The sequence below is a fragment of the Oncorhynchus keta genome, chromosome 22 (genome assembly GCF_023373465.1).
Source record: "Oncorhynchus keta strain PuntledgeMale-10-30-2019 chromosome 22, Oket_V2, whole genome shotgun sequence".
Classification (NCBI taxonomy): Eukaryota; Metazoa; Chordata; class Actinopteri; order Salmoniformes; family Salmonidae; genus Oncorhynchus; species Oncorhynchus keta.
The window spans coordinates 40,865,296-40,885,386 of record NC_068442.1 but is presented as its reverse complement, the minus strand read 5'-3'; the positions used below and the strand labels follow the sequence as shown (position 1 = coordinate 40,885,386).

At 43.0% G+C, this 20,091-nt stretch overlaps 1 protein-coding gene and 1 non-coding gene across 2 annotated transcripts; both read left to right on the top strand.

Moving 5' to 3' along the window:
• Positions 1-11,689: 11,689 nt before the first annotated feature.
• On the top strand, positions 11,690-19,464 carry LOC118401497 (lipoamide acyltransferase component of branched-chain alpha-keto acid dehydrogenase complex, mitochondrial-like). The gene is made up of 11 exons (XM_035799055.2): positions 11,690-11,832; positions 12,477-12,603; positions 12,959-13,034; positions 13,202-13,383; positions 13,628-13,755; positions 14,314-14,566; positions 14,697-14,863; positions 15,646-15,723; positions 15,967-16,158; positions 16,392-16,463; positions 18,311-19,464. Exons 1-11 carry the CDS (start codon positions 11,788-11,790, stop codon positions 18,476-18,478), a joined length of 1,488 nt encoding a protein of 495 aa, XP_035654948.1. The 5' UTR covers positions 11,690-11,787; the 3' UTR covers positions 18,479-19,464.
• Positions 18,079-18,211, top strand: LOC118401616 (small nucleolar RNA SNORD94). Its single transcript, XR_004829308.1, has one exon. It is a non-coding gene; the product is annotated as a small nucleolar RNA SNORD94 (small nucleolar RNA).
• Positions 19,465-20,091: the final 627 nt, after the last annotated feature.

Here is a 20,091-nt window from a genome sequence, read left to right as displayed (position 1 = left end):
TAATAAACACTGCCACATAGGTACTGTATGTTCCTATTATTATTGGCATTTTGACTAGTAGCAAGTAGAATATTTGTCTTGGGGTCAGAGGAGCCAGGTGTTTGCCCCATTCAGCACACCAAAAATAATACTGGATGCACTTGCACCCAATAAACATATCCATACGTTAGCACAGACATTCTATTAGGATGATTTTCCTATGAAGTCAAGGCTCTGTCTCCTCCTCTGATCAGGTTGGATACTCTTATTGGATAAGCAACAAACACCCACATCCCTTTGTTGTTGAGATGCATCAAAACACAAAGTTCAACAGTGGTTGCAGACCTTGTCTTTGGATAGGCATCCCATTGTTTGATTGGTTCCCAGTTTTAAAATGTATAACACATTCATAACCTATACATAACCCATTCATAACCCATACATAACTCATATTTCACCCATTCAAAACCCATACATAATGCATTCATAATCCATACATAACACATTAATAACCTATAATAACCTGACGCATTCATAACATACATAGCCCACTCATAACCCATACATAACCCATTCATAACCCATACATAACCCATTCATAACCAATGCAAAACACATTGATTAGCAGCACTTGATCATTTTGCATGTTCAAATCTGCAGTATAACAAACAAACTACATTTACTGTGTGATATACCGGAAATATCAACTTGTGGTTGTTATTGATAATGAATGTGTTATTAATGTAACAGGGTTGGTTATGTTTCCACTTGACACAGCAGAAATATATTTATATTAATTGATTGAATTTAAATATCAATAAGGTTTTATGCTGTTGGTTACGTTTGCAGATAGGGGAAGATTGCGAACATAAATTCTTCTTCGTCTGATATTGACATGCAAGGGGTAGGTCACGTTCTGAAATTCTATATTCTATTTTCATATTTACAATGTGTACGAGTTCACTATGTAAATGTCCTAATGTATATACACTGAACAAAAATATAAACGCAAGATGTAGTGTTAGTCCCATGTTTCATAAACTGAAATTAAAGAGCCCAGAAATGTTCCATATGCACACAATTGTATTTATTTATTTTTATTTCACCTTTATTTAACCAGGTAGGCTAGTTGAGAACAAGCTCTCATTTACAACTGCGACCTGGCCAAGATAAAGCAAAGCAGTTTGACACATACAACAACACAGAGTTACACATGGAATAAACAAACATACAGCCAATAAATAATACAGTATATATTTCTTTAAATAAAATAAATAAATAAATATATTTTTTAAAGTCTATATACAAAATGCTAATTTCTCTCAAATGTTGTGCAAAAATGTGTTTACATCCCTGTTCGTCAGCATTTCTTCTTCTTTCACAAGATAATCCATCCACCTGACAGGTGTGGCATATCAAGAAGCTGATGAAACAGCATGATCATTACACAGGTGCTGGGGACAATAAAAGACCCCTCTAATATGTGCAGTTTTCTGACATAACACAAGGCTACAGATGTCTCAAGTTTTGAGCAAGCATGCAATTGGCATGCTGACTGCAGGAATGTCCACCAGAATCATAAAACATGGGACGAGATGTTAAAACTGTCCATTGTGCCAATAGATGGTATGCACTCACATGAGATTTGCCGTGATGTTGACAGAGTGGCATGGGAGGTTTATTTCTTAAACTCGGTTAAGATGTACATTTTGGGACACATCCTCAGTAGTGTGCCTTCAAATCAGTGGGTGTTTCGGCCTTTAATCACTAAACACCCTCATCAAAGGTGGCCAGCTAAAGGGTGATCAAGCCTTAGCTTGTGTCCCATGCACAATTAAGATTTCCCACGAGACTATGCAAGGCAGGGGCGTCCTCTTCCCTGAGCCAGCCCTACAGCTGACCGCATACCTCCTATGCCCTCCTCAAGTTGGAGGGATCTGAATTGGGTTCTCAGGTGGGGGTGGGGGGGTCATGAAGTTATAGCCCAGCAAGGGTCCTTCCGTTTGATCCAGATCCACTGGCTGCCTCTTTCAGCTGCTTGAGAAACTGCTCTGATGGTCTGCCTCAGAGCCTGTCCATGGATTCCAAGTTCTTTCAGCAACCTGATGGTGGAATAAGCCACGAATCCTCTGCATCCCACTTCAACTGGCCAGACTTTTGCATTCCAGCCACGCTGAGTTGCGTCTGCTGCCAACCCTAAGTTTGTTTTACTCACTGCTTTAGCACACTCTGCTAACCCTGATGTCCTTGCTGTGTCTGAATCCTGGCTCAGGAAGGCCACCAAAAATTCAGAGATTTCCATACCCAACTATAACATCTTCCGTCAAGATAGAACTGCCAAAGGGGGAGGAGTTGCAGTCTACTGCAGAGATAGCCTGCAAAGAAATGTCATACTTTCCAGGTCCATACCCAAACAGTTCAAACTACTAATTCTGAAAATTACTCTCTCCAGAAATAAGTCTCTCACTGTTGCCGCCTGCTACCGACCCCCCTCAGCTCCCAGCTGTGCCCTGGACACCATTTGTGAATTGATTGCCCCCCATCTAGCTTCAGAGTTTGTTCTGTTAGGTGACCTAAACTGGGATATGCTTAACACCCCGGCAGTCCTACAATCTAAGCTCGATGCCCTCAATCTCACACAAATCATCAAGGAACCCACCAGGTACAACCCTAACTCTGTAAGCAAGGGCACCCTCATAGACGTCATCCTGACCAACTGGCCCTCCAAATACACCTCCGCTGTCTTCAACCAGGATCTCAGCGACCACTGCCTCATTGCCTGTATCCGCTACGGTGCCGCAGTCAAACGACCACCCCTCATCACTGTCAAACGCTCCCTAAAACACTTCTGTGAGCAGGCCTTTCTGATCGACCTGGCCCGGGTATCCTGGAAGGACATTGACCTCATCCCGTCAGTTGAGGATGCCTGGTCATTCTTTAAGAGTAACTTCCTCACCATTTTAGATAAGCATGCTCCGTTCAAAAAATGCAGAACTAAGAACAGATACAGCCCTTGGTTCACTCCAGACCTGACTGCCCTCGACCAGCACAAAAACATCCTTTGCGGACTGCAATAGCATCGAACAGTCCCCGCGATATGCAACTGTTCAGGGAAGTCAGGAACCAATACACGCAGTCAGTCAGGAAAGCTAAGGCCAGCTTCTTCAAGCAGAAATTTGCATCCTGTAGCTCCAACTCCAAACAGTTCTGGGACACTGTGAAGTCCATGGAGAACAAGAGCACCTCCTCCCAGCTGCCCACTGCACTGAGGCTAGGGAACACGGTCACCACCGACAAATCCATGATTATCGAAAACTTCAACAAGCATTTCTCAACGGCTGGCCATGCCTTCCGCCTGGCTACTCCTACCTCGGCCAACAGCTCCGGCCCCCCCTCCTTTACCCAAATCCAGATAACAGATGTTCTGAAAGAGCTGCAAAACCTGGACCCGTATAAATCAGCTGGGCTTGACAATCTGGACCCTCTACTTCTGAAACTATCCGCCGCCATTGTCGCAACCCCTATTACCAGCCTGTTCAACCTCTCTTTCATATCGTCTGAGATCCCCAAGGATTGGAAAGCTGCTGCAGTCATCCCCCGCTTCAAAGGGGGAGACACCCTGGATCCAAACTGTTACAGACCTATATCCATTCTGCCCTGCCTATCTAAGGTCTTCGAAAGCCAAGTCAACAAACAGGTCACTGACCATCTCGAATCCCACCGTACCTTCTCCGCTATGCAATCTGGTTTCCGAGCCGGTCACGGGTGCACCTCAGCCACACTCAAGGTACTAAACGACATCATAACCGCCATCGATAAAAGACAGTACTGTGCAGCCATCTTCATCGACCTTGCCAAGGCTTTCGACTCTGTCAATCACCAGATTCTTATCGGCAGACTCAGTAGCCTTGGTTTTTCGGATGACTGCCTTGCCTGGTTCACCAATTACTTTGCAGACAGAGTTCAGTGTGTCAAATCGGAGGGCATGCTGTCCGGTCGTCTGGCAGTCTCTATGGGGGTGCCACAGGGTTCAATTCTCGGGCCAACTCTTTTCTCTGTATATATCAATGATGTTGGTCTTGCTGCGGGCGATTCCCTGATCCACCTCTACGCAGACGACACCATTCTATATACTTTCGGCCCGTCATTGGACACTGTGCTATCTAACCTCCAAATGAGCTTCAATGCCATACAACACTCCTTCCGTGGCCTCCAACTGCTCTTAAACGCTAGTAAAACCAAATGCATGCTTTTCAACCGATTGTGGCCTGCATCCGCATGCCCGACTAGTATCACCACACTGGATGGTTCCGACCTTGAATATGTGGACACCTATAAGTACCTAGGTGTCTGGCTAGACTGCAAACTCTCCTTCCAGACCCATATCAAACATCTCCAATCGAAAATCAAATCAAGAGTCGGCTTTCTATTCCGCAACAAAGCCTCCTTCACTCACGCTGCCAAGCTTACCCTAGTAAAACTGACTATCCTACCGATCCTCGACTTCGGCGATGTCATCTACAAAATCGCTTCCAACACTCTACTCAGCAAACTGGATGCAGTTTATCACAGTGCCATCCGTTTTGTCACTAAAGCACCTTATACTACCCACCACTGCGACTTGTATGTTCTAGTTGGCTGGCCCTCGCTACATATTCGTCGCCAGACCCACTGGCTCCAGGTCATCTACAAGGCCATGCTAGGTAAAGCTCCGCCTTATCTCAGTTCACTGGTCACGATGGCAACACCCATCCGTAGCACGCGCTCCAGCAGGTGTATCTCACTGATCATCCCTAAAGCCAACACCTCATTCGGCCGCCTTTCATTCCAGTACTCTGCTGCCTGTGACTGGAACGAATTGCAAAAATCGCTGAAGTTGGAGACTTTTATCTCCCTCACCAACTTCAAACATCAGCTACCTGAGCAGCTAACCAATCGCTGCAGCTGTACATAACCTATTGGTAAATAGCCCACCCATTTTCACCTACCTCATCCCCACAGTTTTTATTTATTTACTTTTCTGCTCTTTTGCACACCAATATCTCTACCTGTACATGATAATTTATCACTCCAGTGTTAATCTGCAATATTGTAATTATTTGCCTACCTCCTCATGCCTTTTGCACACATTGTATATAGACCCCCCTTTTTTCTACTGTGTTATTGACTTGTTAATTGTTTACTCCATGTGTAACTCTGTGTTGTCTGTTCACACTGCTATGCTTTATCTTGGCCAGGTCGCAGTTGCAAATGAGAACTTGTTCTCAACTAGCCTACCTGGTTAAATAAAGGTGAAATAAAAATAAAAAAATCTCTGTGTAACGCAGTTTTTTACGCTCGTAGGCCTCTTCAACAGAGTTTTCCCACAGGTCTGTGAGCACTATGATGTACACAGCCTTTCGTGAAGGGGACCAGAGTACCATGTCTGGCCTAAGGTTGGTAGAAGCAATCTCAGGTGGAAAAATGAGTTGCTGGCCAATATCGACAAGCATCTTCCAGTCCCGGGCCATGGCTAGGTGTCCAGTTTCTGGCTTCGTAGGAGGATGCTTGGGCCTTTTCTGTCCCTCCCGGATGAATGTTGTTGTTTTGACGGGATTGCTTGTTTTTGGAGGTAATGAATTGTTTTTTATTTTTTTATTTTTTTATTTAACTAGGCAAGTCAGTTAATAAGAACAAATTCTTATTTTCAATGATGGCCTCGGAACAGTGGGTTAACTGCCTGTTCAGGGGCAGAACGACAGATTTGTACCTTGTCAGCTCGGGGGTTTGAACTTGCAACCTTCCGGTTACTAGTCCAACGCTCTAACCACTAGGCTACCCTGCCGCACTCCTCTTGGTCTCAAGTGCTGCAGAAAGGCTCTTGAGGACCTGATTGTGCCTCCAAGTGTAGCGGCCTTGTGAGAGGCTGGTCTTGCAACCTGTCATTATATGCCTGAGAGTCGCTGGAGCTGGGCAGAGGGGGCAGGTCGAGTCCTCGCCATACCATTGATGTAGGTTTTCTGGTGATGGATGCACATCATAAACAGCTCTTATGATGAAGCTGATGTTGCTTGCCTCCATTTGCCAAAGCTCACTACAGTTGATCTTTCTCCTCTTCAGGCCTTCCCACCGCGTCCATTGCCCTTGTTTAGCAAGAGAGACAGCCTTTGCACTTCTTGCAGTCTCCTCCTGTCTGCGCACCTCCTCGACCACCAGCTTCCTGCATTCAGATGTTGTTGCCTTATGGAACGTTGGTTTGCTTGCTGCCTGGCCAAAGCCTCCTCTTCCATGCTGGATATTCCCCACAATGTCTTGGTGTCTCAGGGCTGATGTTGCTTGCTGCACAGCCTTGGATGATGTCCATTTCCGTCCAGTTTGTAGGGGAGGTGCAGCCTTGCTAATTGTCGGATATTTGAAGTCTTACTTTAGAGCACTTGTACTCCTCCGTTAGACTTGTAAGAGGTAGTTTAAGGACCCCTTTGCCATAGAGGCCGATGTTACTCAGGCATTGTGGGACACCCAGCCATTTCTTCATGTATGAGGTAATAGTTCACTCCATCTTCTCCACTGTTGTTATTGGGACCTCATAGAAGGCGAGTGGCCACATTACCCGGGGGAGAAGTCCAAACTGTCGGCACCAAAGCTTGAGCTTCCCAGGCAGTAGGGTCTTGTTGATGTTCTCAAGACCGTCGGCGATGTCCTGCCTTACTTTCTGCACTTGATCTTTATCCCGGAGGGTTTCGTTGTACCATCTACCCAGGCTCTTGACGCGTTGCTCAGACACCGTTGGTATCGGGTCATCTCCAATGCAGAACCTCACATCTTCAAGCTGTCCCTTGACTATGGAGATGCTTCGAGATTTGCTTGGCCTGATTTTCATCCAGGCCCACTTGATGTTATACTGCAGTTTTGCAAGTAGCCCCCTGGTGCATGCTGCAGTGGTGGTCAGTGTAGTCATGTTATCCATGTATGCTCGGATAGGTGGGAGATTTCAGATGACATTGAAGGACTCCAAAGACAGGACCATTAGCAAGGCTGCACCTCCCCTACAAACTGATCATGAGGAAGGTGAGGGATCAGCCCAGAACTACACGGCAGGACCTGGTCAATGACCTGAAGAGAGCTGGGACCACAGTCTCAAAGAAAACCATTAGTAACACACTACGCCATCATGGATTAAAATCCTCAGCGCACGCAAGGTCCCCCTGCTCAAGCCAGTGCATGTCCAGGCCCGTCTGGACGATCCAGAGGAGGAATGGGAGAAGGTCATGTAGTCTGATGAGACAAAAATAGAGCTTTTTGGTCTAAAGTCCACTCTCCGTGTTTGGAGGAAGAAGAAACCCCCAAAACACCATCCCAACCATGAAGCATGGAGGTGGAAACATCATTCTTTGGGGATGCTTTTCTGCAAAGGGGACAGGACGACTGCACCGTATTGAGGGGAGGATGGATGGGGCCATGTATCGCGAGATCTTGGCCAACAACCTCCTTCCCTCAGTAAGAGCATTGAAGATGGGTTGTGGCTGGGTCATCCAGCATGACAACGACCCAAAACATACAGCCAGGGCAACTAAGGAGTGGCTCCGTAAGAAGCATCTCAAGGTCCTGGAGTGGCCTAGCCAGTCTCCAGACCTGAACCCAATAGAAAATCTTTGGGGGGAGCTGAAAGTCCGTATTGCCCAGCGACAGCCCCGAAACCTGAAGGATCTGGAGAAGGTCTGTATGGAGGAGTGGGCCAACATCCCTGCTGCAGTGTGTGTACACCTGGTCAAGAACTACAGAAAACGTATGATCTCTGAAATTGCAAACGAAGGTTTCTGTACCAAATATTAAGTTCTGCTTTTCTGATGTATCAAATACTTATGTCATGCAATAAAATGCAAATTAATTGCTTAAAAATCATACAATGTGACTTTCTGGATTATTGTTTTAGATTCCGTCTCTCACAGTTGAAGTGTACCTATGATAAAAATGACAGACCTCTACATGCTTTGTAAGTAGGAAAACCTGAAAAATCGGCAGTGTATCAAATACTTGTTCTCATTGTTTGTCTTCCAACAAGACAATGATCCAAAACTTAAAGCAAAATCTACAATGGAATGGTTCAAAAATAAACATATCCAGGTGTTAGAATGGCCAAGTCAAAGTCCACACCTGAATCCAATCGAGAATCTGTGGAAAGAACTGAAAACTGCTGTTCACAAATGCTCTCCATCCAACCTCACTGAGCTCGGGCTGTTTTGCAAGGAGGAATGGGAAAAAAATTCAGTCTCTCGATGTGCAAAAGTGATAGAGACATACCCCAAGCGACTTACAGCTGTAATCGCAGCAAAAGGTGGCACTACAAAGTATTAACTTAAGGGGGCTGAATAATTTTGCATGCCCAATTTTCCAGTTTTTGATTTGTTAAAAAAGTTTGAAATATCCAATTAATGTCGTTCCACTTCATGATTGTGTCCCACTTGTTGTTGATTCTTCACAAAAAAAATACAGTTTTATATCTTTATGCTTGAAGCCTGAAATGTGGCAAAAGGTTGCAAAGTTCAAGGGGGCCGAATACTTTCGCAAGGCACTGTATATTCACAGTACCGGTCAAAAGTTTGGACACAACTACTATTTATTTGAACTATTTTCTACATTGTAGAATAATAGTGAAGAAATAAACTACGAAATAACACATATGGAATCAAGTAGTAACCAAAAAATTATTAAACAAATCAAAATACATGTTATATTTTATATTCTTGCCTTGATGACAGCTTTGCACCCTCTTGGCATTCTCTCAACCACGAAGGGTCAATGATCCACACACAATACTCTGTAATGTCTTAAGTGGAATAAAAAGTATACAATATACTATTATACTTGAATAGATAAGTATTCAACCCCCTGAGTCAATACATGTTAGAATCACCATTGGCAGAAAATTGTGTTTTTTGAGTGTTTTGGGGTAAGTCTCTCTTGGGTAAGAGCTTTGCATACCTGGATTGTACAATATTTGGCTGTTATTCCTTTAAAAGTTCTTCAAGCGCTGTCAAGTTAGTTGTTGATCATTGCTTGATAGCCATTTTCATGCCATCGATTTCAAGCAGATTTAAGTCAAAACTGTAACTAGACCACTCAGGAACATTCAATGTCATTTTGGTAAGCAACCCCAGTGTATATTTGGCATTTTAGGTCCTGCTGAATGGTGAATTTGTCTCCCAGTTTCTGTTGAAAGGCAGACTGAACAAGTTTTTCTTCAAGGATTTTTCCTGGGATTGCTATTATTTTTGCTTTATCCTAAATAACTCTCTTGTCCTTGCCAATGACAAGCATAACCATAACATGATTCAGCCACCACTATGCTTGTGTTGGATTAGCCCCAAACATAAATTAATTAATTAGCCACATTTTTTTGCAGTATTATTTCAGTGCCTTATTGCAAACAAAATGCATGTTTTGGAATATTTTTATACTGTGCGGGCTTCTTTCTTTTTACTCTGTCATTTAGTTTTGTGGAGTAACTACGATGTTGTTGATCCATCCTCAGTTTTCTCATATCAAAGCCATTAATCTGTTACTGTTTTAAAATCCCCATTGGCTTCATGGTTAAATCCCTGAGTGGTTTCCTTCCTCTCTGGCAATTGAGTTAGGAAGGACACCTGCATCTTTGTAGTGACTGGGTGTATTGATACACCATCCAAAGCGTAATTGATAACTTCACTATGCTCAAAGGGATATTGAGTGTCTGCTTCTTTTCTTTTCACCCATCTCACAATAGGTGCCCTTTGCGATGCATTGGAAAACCTCCCTGGTCTTTGTGGTTGAATCTGTGCTTGAAATTCACTTCTTGACTGAGGGACCTTACAGATAAATGTATGTGTGTGGTACAGAGGTGGGGTAGTCATTAAAAAATCATGTTAACCACTATCATTGCACACAGAGTGATTCCATGCAACTTATAATGTGACTTGTTAAGCACATTTCTTTAAATTTAGGCTTGCTATAACAAAGAGGTTGAATTCTTATTAATTCAAGACATTTCAGATTTTCATTTTTTATTAATTTGTACAAAATTCTAAAAACAAAATTCCATATTGACAGTATGTGGTATTGTGCATATATCAGTGACACAAAATCTCGATTGAATCCATTTTAAATTCAGGGTGTAACACAACAAAATGTGGAAAAAGTCAAGGGGTGTGAATACTTTCTGAAGGCACTGCATTTCCATGCCAAAAGACACAACACAAATCTACAGCCATCAACATACTGTCCTGCAAATCTAATTTGCTTCTTCTATCTATTGTCAGGTACTGACATTGATTGTATTTTGTACTATTTTTGTCATTGTTTTGATGTTTGATTACAAAAAACCTAGTCTGATACCGACAAGCAACGAATCACAAATCTACAGCCATGAAAATACTGTTGTCCTGCACATCTAATGTGCTTCCTTGTGTCTATTGTCAGAATAAAAACATTGCTGACTGGACAGTCCTTTCTTTAAAAATACAACACAAGAGAATTATGAAGTACAATGACATCTGTTACATTAACATCCCCTCAAGTAAAGTTGTACTGCGTATGTGTTATGAATTTGCTAATACATTTGACATTTGAGTAATTTAGCAGACACTCATAAACAGAGCTACTTCCTGGAGCCTTACTCAAAGGCACATCAACAGATTTTTTACCTAGCCGGTTTACCTAATCACAAAGTCAGCTCAGGGACTCATACCAGCAAACTTAAATTACTGGTATATCACTATTAACCCCATTAACATCGCCTCAAGTAATGTTGTAACACAGACACAGAGTGTGAGATGGAACGAGGTGGATTTTGGCCGATATTCGGCACATTTTCTCGTCGATTAAACATTTTTATTTCAAAATCGTTTTTTCTATCCCAAAACTAAAATCTGTTATGAACAGAGTGGACTAAGTTTTTTTGTAGACTTTACCGTTTGCAGAACTTTTAAAAATTGCGTTGTTTAGAAGGAGTGCAAAGGCGAATGTAGTTTCTGCACAGGCACACTTCACATAATATGTGTTCCCTACCGGAAATTTGCAGATATATGTTGGAACGCGCCAATAGGATCTCGCTAGCTTGTGCTTGAATCTGCCCACCTCATTGCTTTTTCTGCCCACTATGACTCTTTATTCCCATTGAACACAATAGGCTGTTGTCTATCTTGGTTTAGTTGTAAAACTCTTTGGCTGAAGCATCCGTTTAGAACTTTTTCTCACTCCCAACTATGGTAGTCAGAGGCAGTCCAGTCACGGGTTACTTAGCTCAGTAAATACATTTATGTCCCTTAAACTAGAATATGTTAAAATCACAGTGCACTTAGTTTTATAGACTTGACGAGAAATTCACGAGGGAGGCGTTCCCGTATTGAAATATGCAAATATATGCTACAACGCGCTAATAGATCTCGCTAGCTCGTGCTTGGCTTTTCCCACGTCCATGCTTGTTCTGCCCGCTATGAATAATATGCTCCCACTGTAAACGACACATATGAACTATTTTGGGTTAGTTAAACATATATTTGGTTGTACTGCGTATGTGTTATGGATAATGAATGTATTATCAACATCCCCTCAAATAAAGTGTTAAGGAACTTTCTTAGTGAATCAAACAGCCAAGGTAAATGGAACATCAATTTAGTTATTTTGACTGGACTAGCAGTCCAGAATGTACTAGTGGACTACTAGTCCAGTCAAAACTGACTTGTTTTCTATTTAGGAGTGGACAATCCCTTCACGCTGCCCTATTTGTGATTGATCTCCGATTGGCCATTGAAAGGGGTGTGCATTGTCCGTCAGATCCGAAAGGAAACAAAGATGGCGGCATTTACTAGAGGCTCATTCACATTTATGAGACGCTTGGTATGTTTGTTTGAGTTTTTCCAAATGTTAATCCCCACCTGAAAGCTTTGCATAAATAGTTGATGATGCACAAGTATCATACGTTTAGAAAACCTGCCACTATACCTCAATATAGAGACTTTACCCATGCAGCTGCTAGCAAACAAGCTACCTAGCTGAATGGCTAACGTTAGTCCACCACTACGGTGGGATTGAAATTAAATGTTTCGACATTGCTTTGTATTGACAAAAAAATGCTATCTGCTCGCTACTATTAGCCAAACTATGTAGCTAGCCAACAAATTGACTCAAACTCTTGACGTTGTGTGTGATGACAGAATTGAACATGAATGCCAATGGTTACAATGTCTTTTCAACAAGTTTCCAGTTAACGTTAGATAAAGTAACTTTGATAAACAATTTAGCCATGAATGGCTACAACACTTTGGGATTGACGATTTAACTTTGTTGGATGTTAAATAGGTTAGATAATAAATAACTTAACTTGCTTTGCATCTAGTTAACTTTTGATAGCTACCCAACAGTCATGCTATATAATAACTAAAGATGCTGTGTATAGAAGTAGCGAGCTCCCGCAGTGTCCAACCCCATCAAATTAATGGTAATGACATGGATCTCTTTATTGTCAATGTTTATCATCCCAGATTTTGGAACACCGGCACAAGCCTTGCTGCTCCAGGGTCCAAACTGGCCGACCAGACTACACCCTCCATCCCCATTCTGTCTTCATCCCTCAGCTGTGCAGCACTAGGTTATTCCGCTCTAGTAATGGTGAGTAGGCTTCTGCACTAACAGTATATTCCAACTGAGGCGTGCTCTTTTTGCACGGCCCGGTGCTGGGGTGTGGGTTTGCTTTTTTTTAGACCATTCCCTTGGTCCTTAAATTAAATCTCCAACCACCCGGGCATTGTACCATTCAAAGCGAACTAGCCCAATAAGTAAGAACGCTGTTGACAGTGTACACACAGGCTGTAAACAATCAATCTTACAGGTTCAAATTATGTTAAAAATATTTTATTTTAAATAATTCAGTTCTATTACAACAGATGTCATAGACATAAGGCTATGTGGAAGTTATAGGCTAAATAATTAATGTTGTTTTAATGATCACTTGTTCTTTTTACAGTCACACCAGGACCAATTCTGCCATTCAAACTTTCAGATATTGGTGAGGGCATCATGGAGGTGACTGTGAAGGAATGGTATGTTTTCAAAATATGGTACACCACTTTTTTATGAATTAGGTTTTTATAAGAGTTGCCACTAGAAGGCACACAAGTTCAATTAATACAGGGCTTTGCTGCTCCAAGATTTGCTGCTCCAAGATACATATTTTGTTAGGGTTCAATGTCTCTTTCTCTTCCCATAGGTATGTAAAGGAGGGAGACAAGGTGTCTCAGTTTGACAGCATCTGTGAGGTACAGAGTGACAAGGCATCTGTTACCATCACAAGTCGCTATGACGGTGTCATTAAAAAGCTCTACTATGAGGTGGATGCTACAGCCTTAGTGGGCACAGCGCTGGTGGATATCGAGACAGAGTCCGGTCCGGGTAGGTAGGGCACCAACACTAGAGTAATGGGAATCTCCCAACTTCTTATGTATGAAGTCGCTGACAGTGAACATTTTCAGAACAGTTGGAACTGGAAACATTGAAGCCATTTCCTTTACCTTTTTATATTACCGTTCATCATAAAAATACAAATGTATAAACACAACAGAATATCTGGAAGTCCGAAAACAACATGGACTCCCATTGGTTGGTGGTGATGGTGACTTGGTGGTCAATCTTTCAGAGGTGGCCCATGAGGAGGATGTTGTGGAGACCCCGGCAATGTCACACGATGAGCACACACACCAGGAAATCAAGGGACACAAGACCCAGGCCACCCCTGCAGTCCGTCGTTTAGCTATGGAGAACAATGTGAGTTATTAAAACATACACACACTGTCAACACAAAGTATAGCAGCACACTGCCCCTTTAACCAGTGGTACCAATGCTCATCCTAGAGAGCTAATGGGTGTGCAGGATTTTGTGGATGTCCACTAGGGCTGGGAATTGCCAGGGACCATATGATGTTATCACGATACCAAGGTGCTGATATGGATTGCAATATGATGTTCCAAACATATTGCTCACTATATGTTCTACTACAAAGAGACAAGAGAGCATGAGAAAATTAGTTTTGATCAGTCAGGAAAATAACTGCTGAAAACATGGTGTCTCACTGTTTAAAAAGAAGATAGACCACAAGTTATAGGTAGGAAAATACCGCAGTTTTGGCACAGGTGCAGCCGACTAGCGCCAACTACAGCTATCTACAGTAAAAATATATATAAAACAAATAAATAACATTGCGATATGTAAGTGTATCGACCCCCACCACACTAATGTCCACCTGTCTGTCCTTTTACCTCATTGCCACTCCCCATTATTCCTGTACCTCATGTTCACCTGTCTGTCTCATTACTCCTTCTCAGATAAAGCTGAGTGAAGTGGTCGGAACGGGGAGAGACGGACGGATCCTCAAAGAGGACATCCTCAACTTCCTGGCCAAACAGACAGGGGCCATCTTACCCCTGACCCCATTCCACGAGATTCAGCCTCCACTTCCCACAGCATCCGCCCCCTCTTCGGGTGTCAAGCCCAAGGCAAAGTTCCCACCAAGTGTTCCGCTCCCTGCAATCTCCAGGCCTGTCTTCTCGGGCACGGACAGCACTGAGCCCCTGAAAGGTAGAGGCAGTTTTACAGAGATGGTTAATGCTTCCAGTACATGTATTTGCTTTCTGGGATACATCTCTGATTCACATAATAATCACTATGGGTGATCCCTTTTTCCCATTGTATTCCTTGGAACGACCAGGTTTCCACAAAGCGATGGTAAAGACCATGACTGCCGCCTTGAAAATTCCCCACTTTGGGTACTGTGATGAGGTGAACCTGACCAGGCTGGTACAGCTGCGCAAGGAGCTGAAGGGCCTGTCAGAGGCTCGTGGTGTCAAGCTCAGCTACATGCCCTTCTTCATCAAGGTGAACTTTGACTCCTGACATAATATAATGATGTTGTGAGGTGACATTTGGGTGTCAAGCTGCCCCTGAACAAGGCAGTTAACCCACTGTTCCTAGGTCGTCATTGAAAATAAGAATTTGTTCTTAACCGACTTGCCTAGTTCAATAAACTTTTAACACCAGAATCCATTTAATTTGTCATAATAATAATAATATGTCATTTGGCATGGGTGGTCATAAACTGACATGAGCTTATAACACATTTCAATGTCATAACAATCATGCCAAATAAAGTGTTATAGTGAGGTGGCAAGGTGGCACTATAACACTTTATTTGGCATGATTGTTATGACATTGGAATGAGTGTTATAAGCTCATGTCAGTTTATGACCACCCATGCCAAATGACTTATTATTATTATGACAAATTAAACGGCTTAAATGGCTTCTGTTATGACTGGAGAGCAACCTCACTGCAACAGGTGTCATAAGTCTCATGATGCAGTGGGATGCATCATGCCATTTTTAAAAGTTTATTTAACTAGGCAAGTTCGTTAAGAACAAATTCTTATTTTCAATGAAGGCCTAGGAACAGTGGGTTAACTGCCTTGTTCAGGGGCAGAACGACAGATTTTTACCTTGTCAGCTCAGGGATTCGATCTTGCAACCTTCCGGTTATTAGTCCGACGCTCTAACCACTAGACTACCTGCCGCCCCATACCATACCAAAAGGACTATGTTGGAGGATTTGGAGAAATAGTCTGTTTGTTGTGATGGTGATAAATATCTTGTCTGTTTGAGCAGGCTGCTTCTCTGGGCCTACTCCGTTTCCCCATCCTCAACGCCTCGGTGGACGAGGCTGTTCAGAACATCACCTACAAGGTAAGGCTGCCGGAAGGTCCCCCAGCTCTAGATATTGCAGTGTTATTATAGATAATGACGCATCAAAATATTCAAATGCATTGTGTATTTGTGCTTGATCACGGCGAGCACAATTCTGGACGGTAGAAATAGAAGGAATCATTAACATGAACATGAAGAGTGTTTAAACTTCTCAGACCCCCCCCCGTCGAAAAGATTGAGAACCCAAACTGGGTCAGCTTCTTTTTCGTCTCCTCCAACCAGGTGTCCCACAACATTGGCCTGGCCATGGACACGAGCCGGGGTCTGCTGGTACCCAATGTGAAGAATGTGCAGATGCTGAGTGTGTTTGAGATTGCCGTGGAGCTCAACCGCCTGCAGACTCTGGGCACCACGGGCCAGCTGGGCACGGCCGACCTCACAGGAGGCACCTTCACCCTCTCCAACATTGGCTCGGTGAGAGGGGGTGGGGTTTGGGGGCCTTGGGAGAAACTAATGCTAAAGCTGGGAGGATGCGCTTGTTAAGTAATACTGATAAATCAAACTGGTTGGGCTTTGTGGTATTCATCTAGTAATGCTTACTTGAATAGTAATTGACTGCTAGCTACTGCATTATTTGTTTCCTATGCTTGCATGGGTCGCTTGTTCAGTATTTACATGTCATGTACCTGTGTATTCCCTTGAATCAGATTGGAGGCACGTATGCAAAGCCAGTGATTTTGCCTCCAGAGGTGGCGATTGGCGCTCTGGGAAAGATCCAGGTTTGTGAATCCTAAATGACTTTATCAGCTACAGTTGAAGTCTGAAGTTTACATACACCTTAGCCAAATACATTTAAACTCGGTGGTCCACAATTCTTGACATTTAATCCCAGTAAAAATTCCCTGTTTTAGGTCAGTTAGGATCACCACTTTATTTTAAGAATGTGTAATGTCAGAATAATAGCAGAGCGAATGATTTATTTCAGCTTTTATTTCTTTCATCACATTCCCAGTGGCTCAGAAGTTTACATACTCAATTAGTATTTGGTAGCATTGCCTTTTAATTGTTTAACTTGGATCAAATGTTCCGGGTAGCCTTCCACAAACTTCCCACAATAAGTTGGGTGAATTTTGGCCCATTCCTGTAACTGAGTCAGGTTTGTCGGCCTCCTTGCTCGCACGCGCTTTTTCAGTTCTGCCCACAAATCTTCTATGGGATTGAGGCTTTGTGATGACCACTCCAATACCTTGACTTTGTTGTCCTTAAGCCATTTTGCCACAACTTTGGAAGTATGCTTGGGGTCATTGTCCATTTGGAAGACCCATTTGCGACCAAGCTTCAACTGATGTCTTGAGATGTTGCTTCAATACATCCAAATAATTTCCCCTCATGATGCCATCTATTTTGTGAAGTGCACCAGTCCCTCCTGGAGCAAAGCACCCCCACAAAATGATGCTGCCACCCCCGTGCTTCACGGTTGGGATGGTGTTTTTCTGCTTGCAAGCCTCCCCCCTTTCCTCCAAACATAATGATGGTCATTATGGCCAAACAGTTCTATTTTTGTTTCATCAGACCAGAGGACATTTCTCCAAAAAGTATGATCTTTGTCCCCATGTGCAGTTGCAAACCGTAGTCTGGCTTTTTTATGGTGGTTTTGGAGCTGTCTTCTTCCTTGCTGAGTGGCCTTTCAGGTTATGTCGATATAGGACTCGTTTTAACATGGCTATAGATACTTTTGTACCTGTTCCCTCCAGCTTCTTCACAAGGTCCTTTGCTGTTGTTCTGGGATTGATTTGCACTTTTCGCACAAAGTACGTTCATCTCTAGGAAACAGAATGCGTCTCCTTCCTGAGCGGTGTGACGGCTGTGTGGTCCCATGGTGTTTATACTTGCGTACTATTGTTTGTACAGATGAAATTGCTCCCAAGGATGAACCACACTTGTGGAGGTTTACAACTTTTTCTTGGCTGAGGTCTTCGCTGATTTCTTTTGATTTTTACTATGATGTCAAGCAAAGAGGCACTGAGTTTGAAGATAGGCCTTGAAATACATCCACAGGTACACCTTCAAATGACTCAAATTACGTCATTTACACGATCAGAAGCTTCTAAAGCCATGACATTTTATGGAATTTTCCAAGCTGTTTAAAGACACAGTCAACTTAGTGTTTGTTAACTTCTGACCCACTGGCATTGTGATACATTGAATTATAAGGGAAATAATCTGTGTGTTAACAATTGTTGGAAAAATTACTTGTCACGCACAAAGTAGATGTCCTAACCGACTTACCAAAACTAGTTTAATAAGAAATTTGTGGAGTGGTTGAAAAACAAGTTTTAATGACTCCAACCTAAGAGTATGTAAACTTCGAACTTCAACTCTATGTTATCCATGATGGCTATGGTGAGAAGCACAGGGGTACGGAACTCGGCTGATAATGGGAGCTGAGTGTTGGTTTTTAGCTCAGTGGGTATGTGTCTGGCTGACTGGGAGGTGCAGACACGATACAGATGCCTGACTGAGCCTCATGACTCCCTCTGTACTTGTTACATTATATTTATTTGGTGGTTATGTATGTCTTGATTGCTTTATGAATAATAATCTGACATGTTCATGCCCCTTTCAGGTCCTACCGAGGTTTAACTCAAGGGACGAGGTGGTGAAAGCTCACATCATGAATGTCAGCTGGTCGGCAGACCACCGGATCATCGACGGGGCCACAATGGCGCGGTTCTCGAACCTGTGGAGGGACTACCTGGAGAACCCAGCATCAATGGTCCTGGACCTAAAATGAGCCTGCGGCACCCTGGACGGCCTCCTCTGAATGCAGCTCTGAGACGCAAAACCAGTCACCATGATTATGTGAAAATGGTCTACTGTACTCTGACTCTCTGGGTAGTCACATTGACTGGGTGTTACTGGTCCCCATACTGCTCCTGCCTCCTTGGCCTTACAAAACCTTTCTTCCTCAGAATATGAATGGCTGCACATGCCACAGACACTACAAGTTACCTACTACTCAACATTGTGAAACTAATATCAAGTTGCAGGCTGTTTTATCTTTGTGTGTTGCCTTAGTTTTATTTCTCTCTTCCGGTTGCCTTACTGACATAGGATGGTTAGGAACAGTAGCGCTTTTTGCTGAATGTTGGAAAACAGACCTTTAGTAAACCTACTCTATTCCTGAAATACTGTATGGCTCTGTAAAAAAAGGCCCTGCACCTTTAAGGGTATTGGTGCCGAAACCAGGGAATAACCTTAAAGGTGCAAGGGCTTGTCTTTATTTTTTTTATGGCCCCACACATTCCCTCAGCAACACTAGAAAGCTCTTTTCAAGAGTGTGTGATTTAGTGATTCCCCTTGAAAAGCATCATTGCACAACACGCACTTGTGAGTGTACACATCTGCTATGAGTGGACATAAGGCTCCTACAATAGCTCCACAATTGTTAGTTTGATAAATTTATCTGTTAGTCTGCTTTTATTGCTGTCAGATAATGTATTGCTTTAAAAAATGATGGTTGGAAGTGAACACCTAGTGTAGGATTTTGGGGGAATGTGTACTGTGATCTCTCGGTACTTAAGGGAGATTGTATTATTTGACGGGACAGGAGAAATGCCAGACTGACTCGACAACCACTGTTCTTTCTGATAGTGTGAATCCTGAAAACAAGTTTAATACATTTAATGTGTAAAGCTTTGTTCTTGTGTTGTGCATTATATGTTCCCCAAGACTCGCGAAGCTCATTATTTTGGCAAAATAAAGCCTTTCATTTATCTATATCACGTGTCAATCTCATTCTATGAATGAAGGGCAGAGGGTCTGCGGGTTTTCTCTTAATCGATCTACAGCTATGTATGTCAGCTCAATTTGGAAATGACCTTAGATTCTGTAACGCTTCGTCAATACAGATTGAACAGAGTCCTAGGTTTTCATTGAAAGGAAAAAAACAGCAGACACTAGGACAGGGATCAACTATACTGAAATAAAATATAAATGCAACAATTTCAAAGGTTTTACTGAGTTACAGTACATAAGGAAATCTGTCAATTTCAATAAATGCATTAGGCCCTGATCTATGGATATCACATGACTGGGCAAAGGTACGGGCCTGGGAGGGCATAGGGGAGCCAGGCCCAGCCAATGAGTTTCTCAACAAAAGGGCTTTATTACAGACCGAAATACCCCCTCAGACGATTCCGCAGTTGAAGAAGAGGGATGTGAAGGTCCTGGGCTGGCGTGGTTACACGTGGTCTGCAGTTGTGACGATGGTTGGACGTACAGCCAAATTCTCTAAAATGACGGAGATGGCTTATGGTAGAGAAATTAAACAAATTTTCTGGCAACAGCTCTGGTGGACTGTCCTGCAGTCAGCATGCTAATTCCACGCTCCCTCAACTTGAGACA

Bases quoted from the DNA above. Each gene is read 5' to 3' on its own strand.
- LOC118401497 (XM_035799055.2), top strand. From the start codon at position 11,788: ATGGCGGCATTTACTAGAGGCTCATTCACATTTATGAGACGCTTG. The intron at 11,833-12,476 runs GTATGTTTGTTT...TTATCATCCCAG, and splicing joins TCACATTTATGAGACGCTTG to ATTTTGGAACACCGGCACAA. The intron at 16,159-16,391 runs GTGAGAGGGGGT...CCCTTGAATCAG, and splicing joins CCCTCTCCAACATTGGCTCG to ATTGGAGGCACGTATGCAAA.